The following is an 18,604-nucleotide window of genomic DNA, read 5'->3' on the forward strand; positions in this document are numbered from 1 at the left end:
CTTCACAAAGCCAGACGGCGGTCCCAATATGTTTATTATTAACATTTCAGTGTGGCATTACCTATTTATTTGTACCTGTTAACTCATAACTACATGTGTGACAGCTTAAAAGAAAAATAAATCACAACTGAAATATCAAATTCCTGATTTTCTTCTGAAACGTGTTCCTGAGTAAAGGTCCTAATTCAATTCTTTGTCTGAAACTCTACCTCTGCTGTCTTTGGGATGGCATGTGCCAAAGTGCTAGTGTAGTGTTTCATTATTATAAAACCAGAATGCTTAAAAATATTGCAAAGAAAATCACATTTTATATAACTGAATAATTGAAGAAAAAGCAAAATACATATGACTAAATATGTTCCATAGAGGTCAAAGACTCCACTTGTTACTCGTTAAATCAAATGGGCAGAATATAATTCATATTGATACATTGATTTTTGCAAAGGATATAAGGCGGTATTTTAACTTGGGTTATCTGCAAATGAGTTCTCAATAAGGAAATGAGCAGAGGATTTTTAATCCACACTACATGGAAGTCAACATTTTATGAAACATACAAAATAAGTACATCATCTCCACTTTCCTCCAACAGTGCCAGAAATAAACAACTGTGATTCCAGACATCATCACGGTTTCACTTCCTGCTGCTACGTGTTGGACTTCTGTCTTTTCCAGAACCTCTTCACCTCGCTGTGTCCCTGTGGACTCACCACCAGCACCCTGTGAGCCACATCCTGCCACACCAGGCAGCCCATGCCCTGCAGAGGAACAGCAGCATTAACACCAACAGCATCACCACATGCACAGCTCATCTAACAGGTAACTATTGAAGGAGTTTATGGTTGTGTCAATAAGTGGGTTGAAGGGGTAAGGAGATGGAGCTATTGGAGCTATTGTTGAAGTTGAAGGCCTTTGGCTATAGCAGTGACTGACGTAAGCTTCTTGACTTTGTTGAAAGTGCACACCTGATGACCCTTTAGAATTGCTATATTGAAATTTGAAGTAAAAAAATGCACATGTGGAAAGGTTTATGATACCAGAAAGGTTGATGAAGAGTTTACTTTAATGTATTATTCCAACACATAACAAATCACTTTTAGGTTAGTTGAAAGCAATAATATGAATTAATTTAAACTTAATGGTATCGCTTTCAACTAACCTAATACAGCTATGTGAAATCTGATGACATTTATCAAAGTCAATGTTTCAGTTTTTTCGGTGTAGGGTTGGTAGGGTTACTTTACAAATGTATTCTGTGACAACTACTAGTTACCTGTAAGAGAATGTAATCAGTAACCTAATATTGAGCATTCAAATATAAAAGTCATTTGATGACTTTCAATATCAAATGTAATGCAAAGGTACAGTTTACAGACAAGGAATAACAGCTGATCCTTTACAACATACTCTATTTGTACTAACATTGTAATCCTGCTAGTAATCTCCATTTTTTGAAATGTAACAGTAATCTGATTACATCTTTTGTTATGTAATTGTAACGGAATACAGTTACCTTCATTTTTAATCCTGATTACCTCATCTCATCACATTTCATTTGTTACTCCACAACCAACAGGCTAAACAAAGTGAACAGTGATGTTGTGATTACTGAGCTGCACCTGCTCTCAGATGAGACAGTGCCAGCTGATGGAGTTTGCCTTAATCAATAAACAATCTTAATGAAATATTAAAAGCTTTCTGAACATCTGAATACTCATCTTTTTTGCCCTATCGATTTATTTTTAGTGATGATGCCACATTCATGCCACAGCAATTACTCACTGATGTACAGTGTTATCGCTGGTTTCCAAAACTAAGACCTACAAGTAAGGATGAGTTTTCTTTAAAGCAGCCTATTATGCTTTTGGGTTTTCTCTTTCCTGTAGTGTGTTCTATATGTTGGTGTGCATGTAAATGGTCTGCTAAGGCTCAAATCCCTGTGTTTCTCCAAAGGGGGTTTCTCTCCCACACACTATATATTAGTGGTCTATAGTATTAACAAGGTGTACAGTAGAAGTTATCACTGAGAGCAGGACAGAAAAGAATGTCACTAAATCTAAACTGATTATTAAATCAATATTGTGCTATTCAGTGTCAGATATGAGAGCATATCTAACCTGAGCTCTGTCCCGCAGCACCTCGAAGTCCACCTGCGAGAGGAACTGGTTGTAGAGCACTCCTGAAGGAGAGGCACAGGGGAGGAAAGAGGTTAAAGGTCAGCACAACGTCGATACTCATCATCTCTATACTGTGTACCAAAGCTCAGTTACAGCTCCACTCTGTAGACGTCAGTCAGCAGGAGAAATCAATCAGCTCTGCACAGCTCACATGCACTTCTGTTGAACCCCATTTATCAAATATAGACCTTTTCTACAGGACAAAGGAACGTTTGTCACTGAAGCTGCAAAGAGAGTCGATTCTCAAATCAAAGCCAAATAATGTTAGGCCCTTAACAACATATGTGTCATGTCTAAGAAACTTATTGTGAAAGTTTATTCTTTATGTTAGTTTTGTCATGTCCCTTTGTCCTGTGCTTTATGTTTATTCCAATAAGTAATTCTCCCTCTCATTTCAGGCCTCCACGCTCCCCGCCCCTATCTGTCTCCTGTGTCCGTGATTGTTTTCCCCGCCCTGATTGTTTCCACCTGTTTCCCCTTACCCTGTGTATATATTGTGCTAGTCCCCTCCTGTCCATTGCCAGTTCGTTTCCTCATTTAGGATACACGTACAAGCCTACTCCACGGACATATTACGTTCCTCTAAGCTCATGATCATAGTCCTTGTTTTTCCTCGAAAGAGTGTTATTGTTTTTCCCTGTTTTGTTACTGTGACAATACCAGTAAAGTCTTTATTTTGAACACTACCTGAGTCTGAGTTGAGTCGTGCATTTGAGTTCATGCCTCAGAGTTCACCCCTTGACAGTACGAACTGGGCATTAAAATGAACTCAGCCGACTCTGACCAGCTAAAGAACGCCATACGCTCTCAGGGCCAACGTCTTGGGCAACAAGAGGAGAAGATGGCCACCATACAGCACGGAGTGCAGCACCTAACCAACAGCCACAGGGAACTACAATCATCGGTGACAACCCAAGTGAATCTGCTGGCAGCTGAGGTTCAGCGTGTGCTCACTCACCTGCAGGCTGCTTCCCCTGCCGGGGGATCTCTTCCTCTGACTTTCCTCCTCGCACCCTGACCCGCATCCAGGTAAAAGTCAGAGCAACGTTTTTACTCATAGTGCTCTTATTGACTCAGGGGCAGACGAAAGTCTAATGGATTGGAGGTTAGTTAATAGAATGAACATAAAAACTAAGCCTCTACCCCAGCCTCTTGAAGCCAGTGCTCTCGATGGGCGGCTGTTGTTCAAAGTGACTCACCAAACAGAGCCTTTAGAAATAAGATGATAACCATCAAGAGACAATGTCATTTCACTTATTCAACTCAGCCCAACATCCTCTCATTTTGGTGTTTCCCTGGTTGAAACTTCATAACCCTCACATAGATTGGCAATCTGGGAGGGTGGAGGGGTGGGGAAAGAATTGCGTTCATCACTGTTTTAAGCAGGTAGCAGAGATTGACAGGAGATGTAAAACTGGGAGTGTTAGGCAGGATACTATCCCAGAAATATATCTTCCTGATGTACTTTCCGTCCCTTCCTGCTACCACGATCTAAGTGAAGTCTTTAGTAAGTCCAAGGCTCTGGCTCTTCCTCCTTATCGTCCCTATGACTGTGCTATTGACTTGATTGCTGTGTCTTCCAGTCTCTGCAATTTCAGGACCTGAGAAAGAGGCCATGAAGGACTATATTGATGCCTCCCTCAAAACAGGGCTTATTCGCCCTTCCTTATCCCCAGCAGGTGCAGGGTTTTTTTTTGTTGGCAAAAAGGATGTGTCTCTTAGGCCCTGTATCGACTACTCACCTCTCAATGACATTATGGTTAAAAACCGGTACCCCCTTCCTCTCATCTCGTCCGCTTTCGAGCAGCTTTAGGATGCCAAGGTTTTCACCAAGTTAGACCTGCGTAACGCCTATCATTTGGTCAGGATCAGGGAGGGCGATGAATGGAAGATGGGCTTTAACACTCCTTCAGGCCACTATGAATACCTGGTCATACCGATTGGATTGTCAAACGCTCCTGCAGTTTTCCAGGCTTTGATTAACGATGTGTTGAGGGAGTTTCTGAACCGTTTCGTTTTTGTCTATCTGGACGAAATTCTGATCTACTCCCCTGACCTTGACACCCACAAACAACATGTCCGCCAGGTTCTACAAAAACTGCTCCAGAATACGTTGTTTGTCAAAGCTGAAAAATGTGAATTTCATGCCAAGACAGTCACTTTTTTGGGCTTCATCATCTCCCCAGGTCAGGTTAGGATGGACCCAGCGAAGGTTAGCGCAGTAGCCTGTTGGCCTACCCCTGACTCTCGCAAGAAAGTGCATCAGTTTTTAGACTTTGCAAATTTTTACAGGCGTTTTGTGAGGAGCTTCAGTGCTATTGCAGCCCTTCTTCATGTCCTCACGTCCCCTCAGGTGCCTTTTGTGTGGTCTCCTCAGGCTGAGGAGGCTTTTTCTCGGCTTAAGAAGATGTTCACCTCTGCCCCCATACTTACCCTTCCGGATCCCAGTCGCCAGTTTGTGGTGGAAGTGGATGCCTCCAACGAGGGGGTGGGAGCAGTCCTCTCCCAGCGCCAACAGAAGGACAACAAACTTCATCCCTGCGCTTTCCTTTCCAGGAAGCTCTCCCCGGCGGAAAGAAATTACGATGTGGGAAACTGTGAGTTGCTGGCCGTGAAGCTGGCGTTGGAAGAGGGAGCCGAGCATCCTTTTGTGGTCTGGAACAATCACAAAAACCTTGAGTATATCAAGAAAGCCAAAAGACTGAACTCCCGCCAGGCAAAGTGGACCTTGTTTTTTAACCGGTTTGACTTTGTTCTTTCTTACAGGCCGGGGTCTCAGAATGCCAAGCCTGACGCTCTGTCCCGTCTGTTTGATCCTGTGCCTACATTCAAGGAGCCGGAACCCATCATTCCATTAAACCGGGTGGTAGGAGCGCTGACTTGGCAAGTAGAGAAGGAGGTGATGCGAGCCAACGGTGGAGCTCCTGCACCAAGGGGTTGCCCGCCTAACCGGCCATTCGTTCAGGAAGCCGAGCAACCACAGGTGATCCACTGGGCTCACACTTCGCTGCTCACCTGTCACCCGGGAGTCAAGAGAACCATGTTCATTGTAAAACAACGTTTCTGGTGGACATCCATGGTGAAGGAGGTGAAGGATTATGTGGAGGCGTGCCCTATCTGCGCTCGCAACAAGACCTCTTCCAGGGCGCGGATGGGATTATTACAACCACTTCCTATTCCCAACAGACCCTTGTCGGATATTTCCATGGACATCCTCACGGGCCTGCCCGTCTCTAGAGGTAAAACCACAGTTCTCACGGTAGTGGACCGTTTTTCTAAGATGACACATTTTATTGCTCTTCCCAAAATGCCCTCAGCTAAGGAAACGGCTGAGGTCTTGATGCAGAATGTGTTTCGTCTGCATGGTTTCCCAAAGGATATTGTCTCCTATCGGGGCCCCCAGTTTGTGTCTCGTTTCTGGCAGGAGTTCTGCAGCCTCTTCAGTGCCACGGTCAGTCTCTCGTCTGGATACCACCCGGAGTCTAACGGCCAGACAGAGCGCCTGAATCAGGAACTGGAAACCTGCTTGCGCTGCCTGGTGTCCCAAAATCCATCCTCCTGGAGCGAGAACCTCACCTGGATTGAGTATGCGCACAACATCCTTCCCACTTCTGCCACGGGCCTGCCCCCGTTTCATTGTATTTATGGGCACCAGCGGCCACTGTTCCCAGCCACGGAGAGAGAGGTCACGGTCCCGTCTGCCCACGCTCTGGTCAGGTTTTGTCATCGCGTGTGGGCTGCGGCTAGGAAAATCCTCTGCAGAAATTTGCAGCTGGTAAAAAGAGCAGCAGACCGGAGACGCCGACCAGCCCCTGTATTACATTACATTACATTGCATTTAGCTGACGCTTTTATCCAAAGCGACTTACAATAAGTGCATTCGACCAGGAAGATACAACCTTGAAGAAAACAGAATCATATAAGTACATCAGGTTTCATAGAGCCAAACATTTCAAGTGCTACTCAACTGGCTTTAGATAAGCCAGCCCTTTATTAGTATATAAGTGCTTTGTTAGTAATTCAATCGCTCAAAGAGGAGTCTAAAGAGATGAGTTTTCAGTCTGCGCGGAAGATGAGCTAGCTATCTGCTGTCCTGATTTCAATTGGGAGCACATTCCACCATTTTGGAGCCAGGAAAGCAAACCCACGAGTTTTTGCTGATGGGAACTTGGGTCCCCCTCGCAGTGCGGGTGCAGCGAGCTGTTTGGCCGATGCAGAGCGGAGTGCACGTGCTGGGGTGTACGGTTTAACCATGTCCTGGATGTAGGAAGGGCCAGATCCATTCCCCAGCATGGTACGCAAGTACCAGTGTCTTGAAGTGGATTCTAGCAGTTACTGGAAGCCAGTGAAGGTAGCGGAGGAGCGGCTTGGTGTGGGAGAATTTTGGAAGGTTGAAGACCAGACGAGCAGCTGCATTCTGGATGAGCTGAAGAGGTCGGATGGCACATGCAGGTAGACCAGCCAGGAGGGAGTTGCAGTAGTCTAGGCGTGAGATGACGAGAGCCTGGACCAGAACCTGCGTTGCTTTCTGGGTCAGCTGGGGACGTATCCTCCTGATGTTGTAAAGCGTGTATCTGCAGCAGCGGGTTGTAGCAGCGATGTTTGCAGTGAAGGACAGTTTGTTATCTAGGGTCACACCCAGATTCCTTGCAGTCTGAGTCGGGGAAACAACAGAGGTGCCGATGTTGATTGTTAGGTCAAGAGTGGGACAATCTTTTCCCGGAAGGAAAAGCAGTTCAGTCTTGTCAAGGTTGAGCTTGAGGTGATGAGCAGACATCCACTGTATACCAGCCAGGCCAAAAGTTCTGGCTTTCTACGCAGGACCTTCCCCTCCACGTACTCTCCCGCAAGTTGGCTCCCTGGTTTGTGGGTCCCTTTCCCATCACCAAGGTCATCAACCCGGCTTCAGTGAGACTACGGCTTCCCAGGTCCATGAAGGTACATCCCACCCTCCATGTGGGGAAATTGAAACCACTGAAGGAGAGCGCCATGGTTCCCATCGCCAAACCCCCCCCCCCCCGCCCCCCCCGGATGATCGATGGAGGTCCAGTCTATACAGTCAAAACACTCCTGGCTACTCGGAAAAGGGGTAGAGGGCGACAGTTCCTTGTTGACTGGAAGGGATACGGCCCTGAGGAGTGGTCATGGATTCCTTCCCGCTTCATCATTGATAAAAGCCTTATTGAGGATTTTGACCGTCTCAACTCGGAGGAGCCTGGGCCGTCAGGAGCCGTCCCTAGAAGGGGGGTACTGTCATGTCTAAGAAACTTATTGTGAAAGTTTATTCTTTATGTTAGTTTTGTCATGTCCCTTTGTCCTGTGCTTTATGTTTATTCCAATAAGTAATTCTCCCTCTCATTTCAGACCTCCACGCTCCCCGCCCCTATCTGTCTCCTGTGTCCGTGATTGTTTTCCCCGTCCTGATTGTTTCCACCTGTTTCCCCTTACCCTGTGTATATATTGTGCTAGTCCCCTCCTGTCCATTGCCAGTTTGTTTCCTCATTTAGGATACACGTAAAAGCCTACTCCACGGACATATTACGTTCCTCTAAGCCAGGGGTTCCCAACCTTTTTTCCCAAGAGCCCCCCCGAATGACTCCTGTTGGAAGTTGCAAATTCACAAAGGGATTAAAATGTTTAAAACACATTCTCAAAGTAAGCCGGATTTTGCCGATGTGTTTATGCGGATTCAAAAGTCGTAAATAATCTACAAAATGGAGGAGACCAATCTGTTCGGAGCAACTGTGACAAATAATCCAACTGAAACCGGCATGGACAATGACTATGTTTTAAAAATGCGCTTATCCAGAAAAGCCTGGTTTGGACACTTTACGGGCAGAAGAAACATTTATATTAAAGAAAGAATTATACATTTCTGTCTTTTTATGCCTATAATAGCTACTAACTTGAATTTTTATTAAAATGAATGAATCAATTGTTTTTTATATTTTATTGTAATGTAGAGACATGGCTTTTAGTGAAAATCATGTATTGCGTTACAATTATATGTAAAAAAAAAAAAAGTCTAAATATGATATTTGGACTCAAATCATCTGAGGCCTGGCTCCCCCCCTGCAATCTTTGGCGCCCCCCCCCAGGTTGGGAACCACTGCTCTAAGCTCATGATCATAGTCCTTGTTTTTCCTCGAAAGAGTGTTATTGTTTTTCCCTGTTTTGTTAATGTGACAATACCAGTAAAGTCTTTATTTTGAACACTACCTGAGTCTGAGATGAGTCGTGCATTTGAGTTCATGCTTCAGAGTTCACCCCTTGACAATATACAACTAAAGGCCATCCACTCATAAAAGCATGGTCACTAACCTGCCAATAGTGCGCAAGCCTGATTCAAAGGGGTTCAATCGGGCTGGGCAGCCACGGCACCTATTCCTACGCTGTTCAAAACTGGGTGGAAAATACGTGCTGCATATCAAATCAAGCGCTCCCTTAACTAACAGCGATTGATATATTATGACTTTTTGGAGAGCCGTCATCCCGACTCAGCGACACGTAATCAAAACATTTGAATCATTCCTGTAATTTTTGCATACTGCCATACATACTGCCATTGGTTGGAGGGAGCTGAGCATCCTTTTGTGGTCTGGAACGATCACAAAAACCTTGAGTATATCAAGAAAGCCAAAAGACTGAACTCACGCCAGGCTAGGTGGACCTTGTTTTTTAACCGGTTTGACTTTGTTCTTTCTTACAGGCCGGGGTCTCAGAATGTCAAGCCTGACGCTCTGTCCCGTCTGTTTGACCCTGTGCCTACATCCAAGGAGCCGGAACCCATCATTCCATTAAACCTGGTGCCAACATTTTTTTCTAACACGGTGAAGCCTTCCTTTGTACGTTACAAGGGTGGTAGCACAACATTGAGGTGAAGGCAAAGCTCTTTTTCATCAAAATCTTTATAATCATTTCAGCCATAGTTGTGCAGGATAATGTGTAAGGAGATGGTGAACTCACCCTCTGTGAACGTCAGGCGGTCTCTCTCCAGCTCCCACAGTCTGATCTGATCTGTGATGGTGGGGGGCAGCACCGGGGTCTTCAGCACAGGGGGGGGGGGGGGGGGGCAATGTTTATAAATGCGTCACTGTTAAATAAACTCGTAAATTAAATAAATAAATGAAAGGCCAACCACTTAATGTTATAATTATTAGAAAGAAGTGTGAGGAGAGCAGATTGGATGCATGTACCTGTTTGAGCATGACAGGGTGCGCTCTGGTCCGTAGGAAGTGGATAATCTGAAGAGAAAAAATACTTCACATAAATCTGCAATACCAGTCAAGATCCCCCCTTGATTACCTGACCCCCCCCCCCATCTGTAGTAGACCATTGTGTGCAGTATGTGAGTACCTGTTGTGCTGTGATGCCGTTGGCGATGGCTTGCTGTACTGACTCCCTTGTTACCTGGGCAACCACGACGTTGGGGAAGCGATAGAGCATCTCGCTGAAGAGAGCCACCAGAGCGATCTGCAGCTCTGAGTCTGTAACAGTCACAGATCTGTTAGTCTGCACACTGCTCTGCGTTCTGATCAAACACACTGAGAGCAGGGAATACATGATGCTGGTACATTTTACATGTGTTGGTATGAGTGGTTTTGAACATTGGTTAATACAAGGCTATTGTTGTGTCTCTATATACGTCTGTACGTACATTGGCCTAAGGGCGCCCCAATGTGAAGTATGGCCAAATGCACTTTGATCACCCGGTGCAATAAAACGCTCAAAAGTTACTTTGCACTCTTAATAGCCATATTGGCTACGCAATGCAAGTGGCTCTAACAGCTGTGATCGTTAACATGGTGTGATTGTGAACACAGCACCAAACTAATAAAGGTTAAATAAGTGAGTTTTTTCCCTATTTTCAAAAAATACATTACTGGTGTTCAAATAAGGCTGTGTCATATTATTTGGTAAATTGAGCAGACCTTTTTTAATGACTTGGTAGTGCAAATGTTAAACCTTTCTAACTAGCTCACAGCGTCAATCATCAATTCCTGTGAGGAAACTGAACACTTCACAGTTGAAATTCAAACACTGGCGCGAGTGTTCACAGTGTACAACATAACAGTGTACTAAGGGAAGTATTATAGCAGTGTCCCCCACATTAGCTTTTTGCTACATATCATACAGAGTGATGTTCATCTGATGATCTCATTCTCAATAAGAATGCAACAGTTGAACCTTCTTTCAAAAATGTATACGTTGTATATCTTGATAGTTTTGTAGTCACTGGTTTTAATAATCTAACTGTGTTGCGGTTCACCTGTTTTTTGTAGTTATGTAGAACTACATCCAGCGGCTTCTAGTATTAATATATATGCACCTCTCAGCCTTCTTAGGAGTGATTTCATATGAACAGGAACCTTGTGTAGATGTAGTTGTTTGTGTTAACAGGCATCACAAACATCTTCCAGTGATCAGACATACCTGTGTATGCGTAGAGACGGTAATTGGTTTCTACAACGATGAAGCCTGCGTCTCCGGTCCCAGGCGTGGCCAGGGTGGAGGAGGTGGAGGTGACCCCTGCAGCCAGAGTGATGGCCAGTCTGGTGGGGTAGTACCGCCGCGACTTCCTCTGACAACCACACACAGAAGAAGAATTACGTATGGTACACTAAACTGACACCGTAGGACTATACACTAAGCGTGACTAAATGCAATATATCTATTATATATTTATGCTTTATTAAGTAATCGAAAGCTGACCTATGATTCGTTTCCCAAGCTAAGAATCCATGCCCGACCACCGATAGTAAACCTTATTACTAACTAGGCCTGATTCAGCTGTCTGCTGAACACAGCGATCATATCTTACATTTACTGCAAGCCTCCTAACTATGTGGAAATATGATACCCAACTCCTTGGATTCCGCCTTTAAATGTATATACATGTGTTCTAGTTGTATTACTGTATATTTATCCCATGGCACTTTTCATTTGCCATAGTCAGCTGATATTGCTATATACCGTATAATATACCATAATCTACCAGAAAACAATACAATCTTTCTTATCTTTCATATTTGACCATGTTCAGTCTGAATGCAGTTAATTAATGATGGGGGGGGGGGGGGGGTCTGACACAGTGGTAGTGGATGCTCCCTCACCTTCCTCTGGAACACCAGTCCGAACTCCCTCAGGTGCTGCAGGAAGGTGAGCAGCGAGTCGCTCATGCCCTCCACCGAGTAATCCTGAGACACAGGAAACACACCGTCAGTGACAGGAAGCTCACAGTGAACAGCAGGAATATTAAAAGTGTCAGCATCAAACACTCACTCTGCCCAGAGTGGAGAAGCTGAGCTGGAACAAGAAGGACAGGATCTCCACCAGCTCCATGCCTCTGGACTGCAACACACCACAGGGTCACACAGAGGCAGACCATAACCAGCATGGACAAATAAACCCTGAACAACCAACGCTGACAGAGATTGGAAGTACTGGTATATCTCAAATAATAATTCAACTTAATGTACATTTTCACAGTTATACTTCTTTCCCCCTGAATACTGTTAAACTACGGTCACTGAAGCCCAACACTTCATGCAGATATTTGACTTAAAGGACATATTTTCCTTTATTTTCTTTAATAATTGTATTCTGATAACTTACTTTGCAAAATATCTCTTTATCTCTAGCTCTTTCTATCTTTCATTATTTATATTTTTATTGAAGGTTTTTGGAAGAAATCAAACTTTGTAACTTGTTGAAATGCTTAATGTAGAGTATTTCAAACCCCCACTCACAAAGAAAACTGAAATGATACACACAACTTACTTTGTTAAATACATTCCTTAAAATACAGGTTTAAATGCTGTTCCAAAAACTCGACACTGCCAGAAATACAATTTGGTTGTAAAAAGTAAAAACAACGTTACTTATCTATTAATTTTCCTGAAAGTAGTGAGGTTTGAAAACATGGGTTTTCGTATTAGGCATGTTTCCTTTTCTCTACACAAAGGACTAAGATGAATGGATCTGAAGCTGTTTAAATGTTCCTCAGCCAGTGGTTATCCATTATGCAGTTTCATGGCAGTTCAGCCCACTTTGTTTGCATTTCTTTCAAATTCATTTGTTATTTCTTTGCTCTAATACTTAATTCTTCAGGCTTATAAAAGGGCATTAAGCAGAGTCTGGTAGCAAGATGTGATCCTTGTTGGTACATGGATGACAACCACTGGTTGAAGTAGTTCAAGGTAATCAGGTCAGAGTATCAGAGGGCACACAGGCACCTGGGCAGTGTTCAGGTACTGGAGGGTGAAGTACCACAGCTGAGAGGCGGTGTCCAGCAGGAGGAACTGGAACCCAGCGGAGGTGATGTAGGGCGCCTCGCCGGCCTCACTGACACACACACACACACACACACACACACACACACACACACACACACACACACACACACACACACACACACACACACACACACACACACACACACACACACACACACACACACACACACACACACACACACACACACACACACACACACACACACACACACACACACACACACACACACACACACACACACGTTAGGGTGAAATTGACCCTGCCTGCACGCTGTTAAAACCCCAGTCATAATGTAGCTTAAATGAACATGTGTTCCTGAAATAACAGTGTTTTACAGGCAGAACAGCTTTAAAAGTAGTGTATCAGTACTTGATATGCAGCCAACACTATACATCATGAATATTGAAGTCAAAAGAAAGCTGACAATATACTTTATATACAATTATATATTAACACGTGGAACAGACAAACATTTTTGACTTGAATCACCTCTTCATGAGGCCGGCCTGTACGAGCAGCAGGGCAAGGTCCTGGCTGACGGCGGCCCCGGGGGAGCCCACCATGAACTGCAGGATGACCTCCCAGCGCTCCATGGCGTAGCGGTCCAGACTCAGGATGTCCCGCGCGTGGCGGTCCGGACCCAGAGAGCTGCCCTCATCCGCCCACGCTTTCCCCCTGCAGGACACAGCAGAGTTATTTCTGAGAGTACTGCAGGTCAGTCTAACGTCTGTTTGGCTTAATAATACAATATTAAAAGCACCTACCCGCCCAGCAGAGCGATCCTCAGGTTGTCTTTGAACACTGGATTTAAAATATATCCCTGCAGACCCCCCTGCAGCTGCTGACTGTGCCACAGGCGGAGTCCTGCCAACACCGACACACACTCATCGTGATCCCTGTGGGAAAGGACACACACACACACACACACACACACACACACACACACACACACACACACACACACACACACACACACACACACACACACACACACACACACACACACACACACACACACACACACACACACACACACACACACACACACACACACACACACACACACACACACACACACACACACACACACACACACACACACACACACACACACACACACACACACACAGAATTGGTTTTTAGTCCACAGTGTGCCTCCAACTGAAGAAGTGATTTAAAAAGCTGATAACCCTATAGGGGTTAGCACACAAAGTAACAGTGAGTGGTTCTGGATTGTTCTGCTCTGAAGTTGTCTTATATCAGAAGTTGTTGTCACATCAAAGAGTCCTTAAGATTCACACAGTGAGGAGTACAGATTGTACATTTGAGTCAAATGTAGTACTGATCTAGGGTCTGTACTCTGTCAAACAGTCTGAGTTGAGGTAGAAGAATCAGTATCATGGGGGGAAAGTTTGATTGTTGCATCTCTAAGTCATCATGACTAGTAAAACTCCATCCAATCCCACTTTATAAGCGACTAGAGGTGTGTTAAAGATAAGGGTACCACTTTACAATAAGACTACCCTTATAAGGGTAGTACCCCTAAGGATTATTGACCCCTTATCCTACCCCTAATACCCCTTTCATTCCAGCATGAAACTGCAGTGTTTCCCCTATATACAAATAGTGGCGGCGCAGGGCCGCTGTTGAAATATGAGCACCGCTGCTAGGGGGCGCCAGCAAGATACCAAAAGAAATAATAATAATAATAAAAAAAAAAAAATCTTGAAATAATAATAAGTGGTGACCCTTTTTCATTTTTGATTGTTTGTTATGTGGATTTGTAGTATTTGTGTTACTGTATGGTGTAAGGTGTATTTTTGCTAAATCTTGAGACATTGCCACTGTATGTACTAGGCAGGGCCAATTTCTGGCATAATACACAGGCGGTCGCCTAGGGCGCCAGATCTGGGGGGCGCTGCTCTGGGAGGGAAAAAACATTTTTGGCCGTTGGCGCTCATTCAAATGTTCGGCCTTGATGTAACAACATTCATAATTAAGTAAATGTAACACCCTTTTCACCCCGGTTACACGTTTAATTTGCCCTGTACGGTGGGCGCTGTAAGTGATGAAAGTGGGGGATGTTGGCTTATCAGGCGCCCGCAGCTCACAGCCAAAGTGCGAGCGTGGTAGCGAGAGAGCGAGCAAGGGAGAGGGCGCACCGGTACCGGCGCTGTTATTAGAATCTGGTGCTAGCTGCGCTAACGGATATAAGAAGTAGATGTTTCTACAACCAGAGTGGAGGAGAGCTCTCCTGTCAGACTGAGAGGCTCAGTGAGGTAAAGGACTCTCTGAGTATTTAGATAGTTAATTTTAGCCCAAGTTATCTCAGTGGGTCTCAAACGTTTTGACCACAAATTATGTCAACACATATTTCCAAGGCACTCCTTTATAATTATTAGGATAAATAAAAACAGGTTTGAAATCATTCCAATGTATACTATAGGACAGTAAACCAAAAATATCGTTTAAAGTTGGAGAGATACAAAAATATGCATAAATAAATAAATGTTAACTAGGTAAAATAAGATATGAATGAACAACAAAAATAAAATAAGCTACATTTATTTGTTATTGGCTATGGTAGGTTATTGGTTATGTTCATATACAGTACTTATTTGATTATTAAAATGTAAACCGATCTTTTTCATATGGGTGCACCAGATTGAAGCATTTTACTGTAAAATGTTCAAAACAAAATCTTCCCGGGGGGGCATACCCCCGGACCCCCCTAGAGGATGTGACGTCCACCCCCCAATTCAAACATGTTTATACAATACTGAATACATTTGAAGCCATTTTGACTTATATTACCTATGTTAATAAGTTTCTGTTTTTGCAGTGTATTTGTCTTTTGTAGAGATTTTTCATTTATTCTTTATATAAAATGTCGCCTGAAATCTCACCTAGGGCAGCAAATTGTCTAGAACCGGCCCTGGTACTAGGCCTCAAGAGCCTTTCTTGTGCTGACACATAGAAAGAAATTGGCGGTGCGCACTTCGCACACACTAAAAAATTCCACGTGCTCCGCGCGCACACTATGCTGGGCCCACGTGCCTTAGCACCGCTGCTATGACTCCATCCTAGGGGAAACACTGAAGGGTTTACTAATAGTTTGTAATTCATTTATTAATTAGGTTGTGAACACTTTATAAGTCATTAAGCTTTTATAAGACATGAGATAAACAGGGCGACTGTGACCGGTTGCTTGCCAAATAGTGAGCCCACATTTATCTGTGCTGCTAAGCCTTATATTGGCTACCTAGCTTACTTCGTCCTCTTCATCAGCCAGCATCCTTGGTATCTGTTGTTCACTGAGTTGATTCTCGCTAAGTAGCCAATATAAGCCTTAGTCATCTTGCCAAATAGTGAGCCTGTGTTGATGTATGAAAACTATGTTAGAACTGCTTTATAAATGGTTCGTAATGATTGACAAAGTGTTTACAACCGAATTCATAACCTAATTAGAAACCCTTTATGAATCCTTTATAAGGGTAGTCTTCGGTACGTCTACACTACAGGCATCAAAAAATGCTTTCAAGGCTTCGCCCATTCACTTGAATGGGGTGACGTAGAAGATTTTTAATCTTCGCCGAACTGCATTGTGGGGAGCATGGCATGGCTTTGCAAGCATCACGAGCATCTATCGGCATCAAAAGTTGAACAATGTTCAACTTTTGAGGCTCGATGCTTGGCATCAGCCAATCAAATTCCGTTTATGCAAATCCCGCCAGTGCAAGCGCAGCCAATCAAACCGCGTGCAAGCTGGGAGAGCCAGACCGCAGTTCATTTCCTCATATTCCAAACGAGATATAACGGCCCATCTACACTACAGGCAGGAAAAAATCTTGAAGCTGGGCGTGTCTGAAGCTTGGCGATTTTTTGCGAGCAACCAATCACATGAATCTCCCGCCCCCGACATACAAAGCAATAGCAATGTTAAAACGAAGTAAACTGGATATAAACTCTCCAATCAGTTTCACCCACTGTCTCTGCCACCTCCCTCCATGCCTGGTTCCTCCGGTTTGTATCCCGGTAAATAGTTCCGGTCGTAAAGAACCGGCTGATTTGCTACCGTAATATCTCGTTTGGAATATGAGGAAATGAACTGCGGTCTGGCTCTCCCAGCTTGCACGCGGTTGGATTGGCTGAGCTTGCACTGGCGGGATTTGCATAAACGGAATTTGATTGGCTGATGCCAAGCATCGAGCCTCAAAAGTTGAACATTGTTCAACTTTTGATGCCGATAGATGCTCGTGATGCTTGCAAAGCCATGCTCCCCACAATGCAGTTCGGCGAAGATTAAAAATCTTCTACGTCACCCCATTCAAGTGAATGGGCGAAGCGTTGAAAGCATTTTTTGATGCCTGTAGTGTAGACGTACCGTTACGGTAGCAAATCACCCCGTTCTTTACGACCGGAACTATTTCGGGATACAAACCGGAGGAACCAGGCATGGAGGGAGGTGGCAGAGACAGTGGGTGAAACTGATAGTTTTTTCGCCTGTTTGGAGAGTTTATATCCAGTTTACTTCGTTTTAACATTGCTATTGCTTTGTATGTCGGGGGCGGGAGATTCATGTGATTGGTTGCTCGCAAAAAATCGCCAAGCTTCAGACACGCCCAGTTTCAAGATTTTTTCATGCCTGTAGTGTAGACGGGCCGTGGTACCAAGATAAGTAACTTACTTCTGACTGTCTATTTTCACCCATAACGCCAGAGCTGCCTGTGGGAGGGGCTGATCCAGGAACAGCATGCGCATCACATAGTTCTTGGCCAGAGAGGGGAGTTCCCTGTGAAGATCAGACACAACACAAAGGGGTCACACACACATGAAGGGGTCACATGTCCTCATCAGTACATCAGCTGCCTCCTACCTGTACACAGCCAGGCATGTGGCCGGGTGGTCGTACAGTCTGTCCAGGACCTCCGGGCTCAGCTCCCTCAGGTACTCATGCAGGTTCTTACACTGCAGCTGGACCCGCAGCTTCATTATCTAACAGAGAGCGGGGTCCTTAAACGCGTGGTTTTGTTTATCCCTTAGCGTACAGGGATCGAACTACATGTGACAGTTGAGTTATTATTCTATCAATACACCCTTTAATTCAGTATACCTAGGCATATGTTTACGCATGTTTTATTTAAGTGTGGCAGTTTGTTAACAGCTCATTCTGAAATGTTACATTCATGACACTCGCTCACAAGTAAAGCTACTACTGTTGAAAACAGCCCTGAAATAAGCCTCGTTATTATATCGATGTAAAATTAATTAATTACCGTGAAGACGGATATCAATTATCAACGAATACCTGACAATATAGTGAATTTACTGAACTAAATAACTGCATTGTTGTCACTCGGCATTTCTTCGCTGTGTGGCCATGTTTCCGGCTATATTCTTCTTCGGCTATTTCTAAGGTCATAGGGCGCAGTATCGCCACCTGCTGGACTGAGTGTACATAGCAGAGATAGGAATGTATGAATTCTCAATTAAAAAAAAGGGACAAAACGCCATTCATCATGTAAGATTCCACCAATATGTTCTCTATAGTCCGATAAATAGAACAACACACATTATCAAAACATAAACAGATGTACAGAAGTTCAATGTGACATTGTGAAGTGTTATATCTGCACATGCACATCTGTTTAACACTAATGCAGTCAAATACTTTAGAACTGTTTCACCTGATGTTTAACTGTGCCATGGTTAGTTTGGAGTGCTGTGTTATACTGATGGTGTTCAGTTTCCTGCATGACAATTGTAGCCTATTAGAGAAGACAGCATTTGTTTTAGCTTTGTGTGCCTACACATATTAAAACTCCCTTTATTGTTTCCCACTAAAAGCACTGTTGATTTAACACTCCTTTTCATTAAAGAATTAAAAACGTCTGCAACCGAGACCCAAGAAGAGTAGATCCCCAAGGTCCATCAGTCATGTTGCAAATTACGGAAAAACATATAGTCAAATATTTGGGGGGGGGGATCAACAATTTAGGGAGTACGTGAAGGCTTGGAAAATGTATTAAAACAATGTAACTTTTTACAGGTTAATGTAAGGAACAGCCATGATGTTTAACTACCATCCAGCCCTTCAGCTTAACTAAACAATGATCTGTTTCAAAACCCCA

General features: G+C 44.0%; 1 protein-coding gene across 1 annotated transcript; it reads right to left on the reverse strand.

The window, feature by feature from the left end:
* Positions 1-16: 16 nt before the first annotated feature.
* gtf2h4 (general transcription factor IIH, polypeptide 4) lies at positions 17-17,906 on the reverse strand. Its single transcript, XM_079655364.1, has 14 exons — positions 17,750-17,906; positions 17,350-17,468; positions 17,161-17,265; positions 13,238-13,369; positions 12,963-13,148; positions 12,413-12,521; positions 11,460-11,528; positions 11,291-11,374; positions 10,611-10,758; positions 9,534-9,664; positions 9,374-9,421; positions 9,144-9,222; positions 2,118-2,179; positions 17-758 (listed from the first exon to the last, which is right to left on the reverse strand). Exons 2-14 carry the CDS (start codon positions 17,463-17,465, stop codon positions 648-650), a joined length of 1,380 nt encoding a protein of 459 aa, XP_079511490.1. The 5' UTR covers positions 17,466-17,468; positions 17,750-17,906; the 3' UTR covers positions 17-647.
* Between the last annotated feature and the right edge of the window lie 698 nt (positions 17,907-18,604).

The sequence above is a fragment of the Notothenia rossii genome (assembly GCF_949606895.1).
Source record: "Notothenia rossii genome assembly, chromosome: 10".
NCBI classification, from domain to species: domain Eukaryota; kingdom Metazoa; phylum Chordata; class Actinopteri; order Perciformes; family Nototheniidae; genus Notothenia; species Notothenia rossii.

Coding starts and splice junctions, on each gene's coding strand:
- gtf2h4 (XM_079655364.1), bottom strand. CDS start 17,465: ATGAAGCTGCGGGTCCAGCTGCAGTGTAAGAACCTGCATGAGTACCTG. Junction 12,522..12,962: donor CAGGCCGGCCTCATGAAGAG/GTGATTCAAGTC, acceptor TGTGTGTGTCAG/TGAGGCCGGCGAGGCGCCCT. Junction 11,375..11,459: donor GCTTCTCCACTCTGGGCAGA/GTGAGTGTTTGA, acceptor CCTGTGTCTCAG/GATTACTCGGTGGAGGGCAT.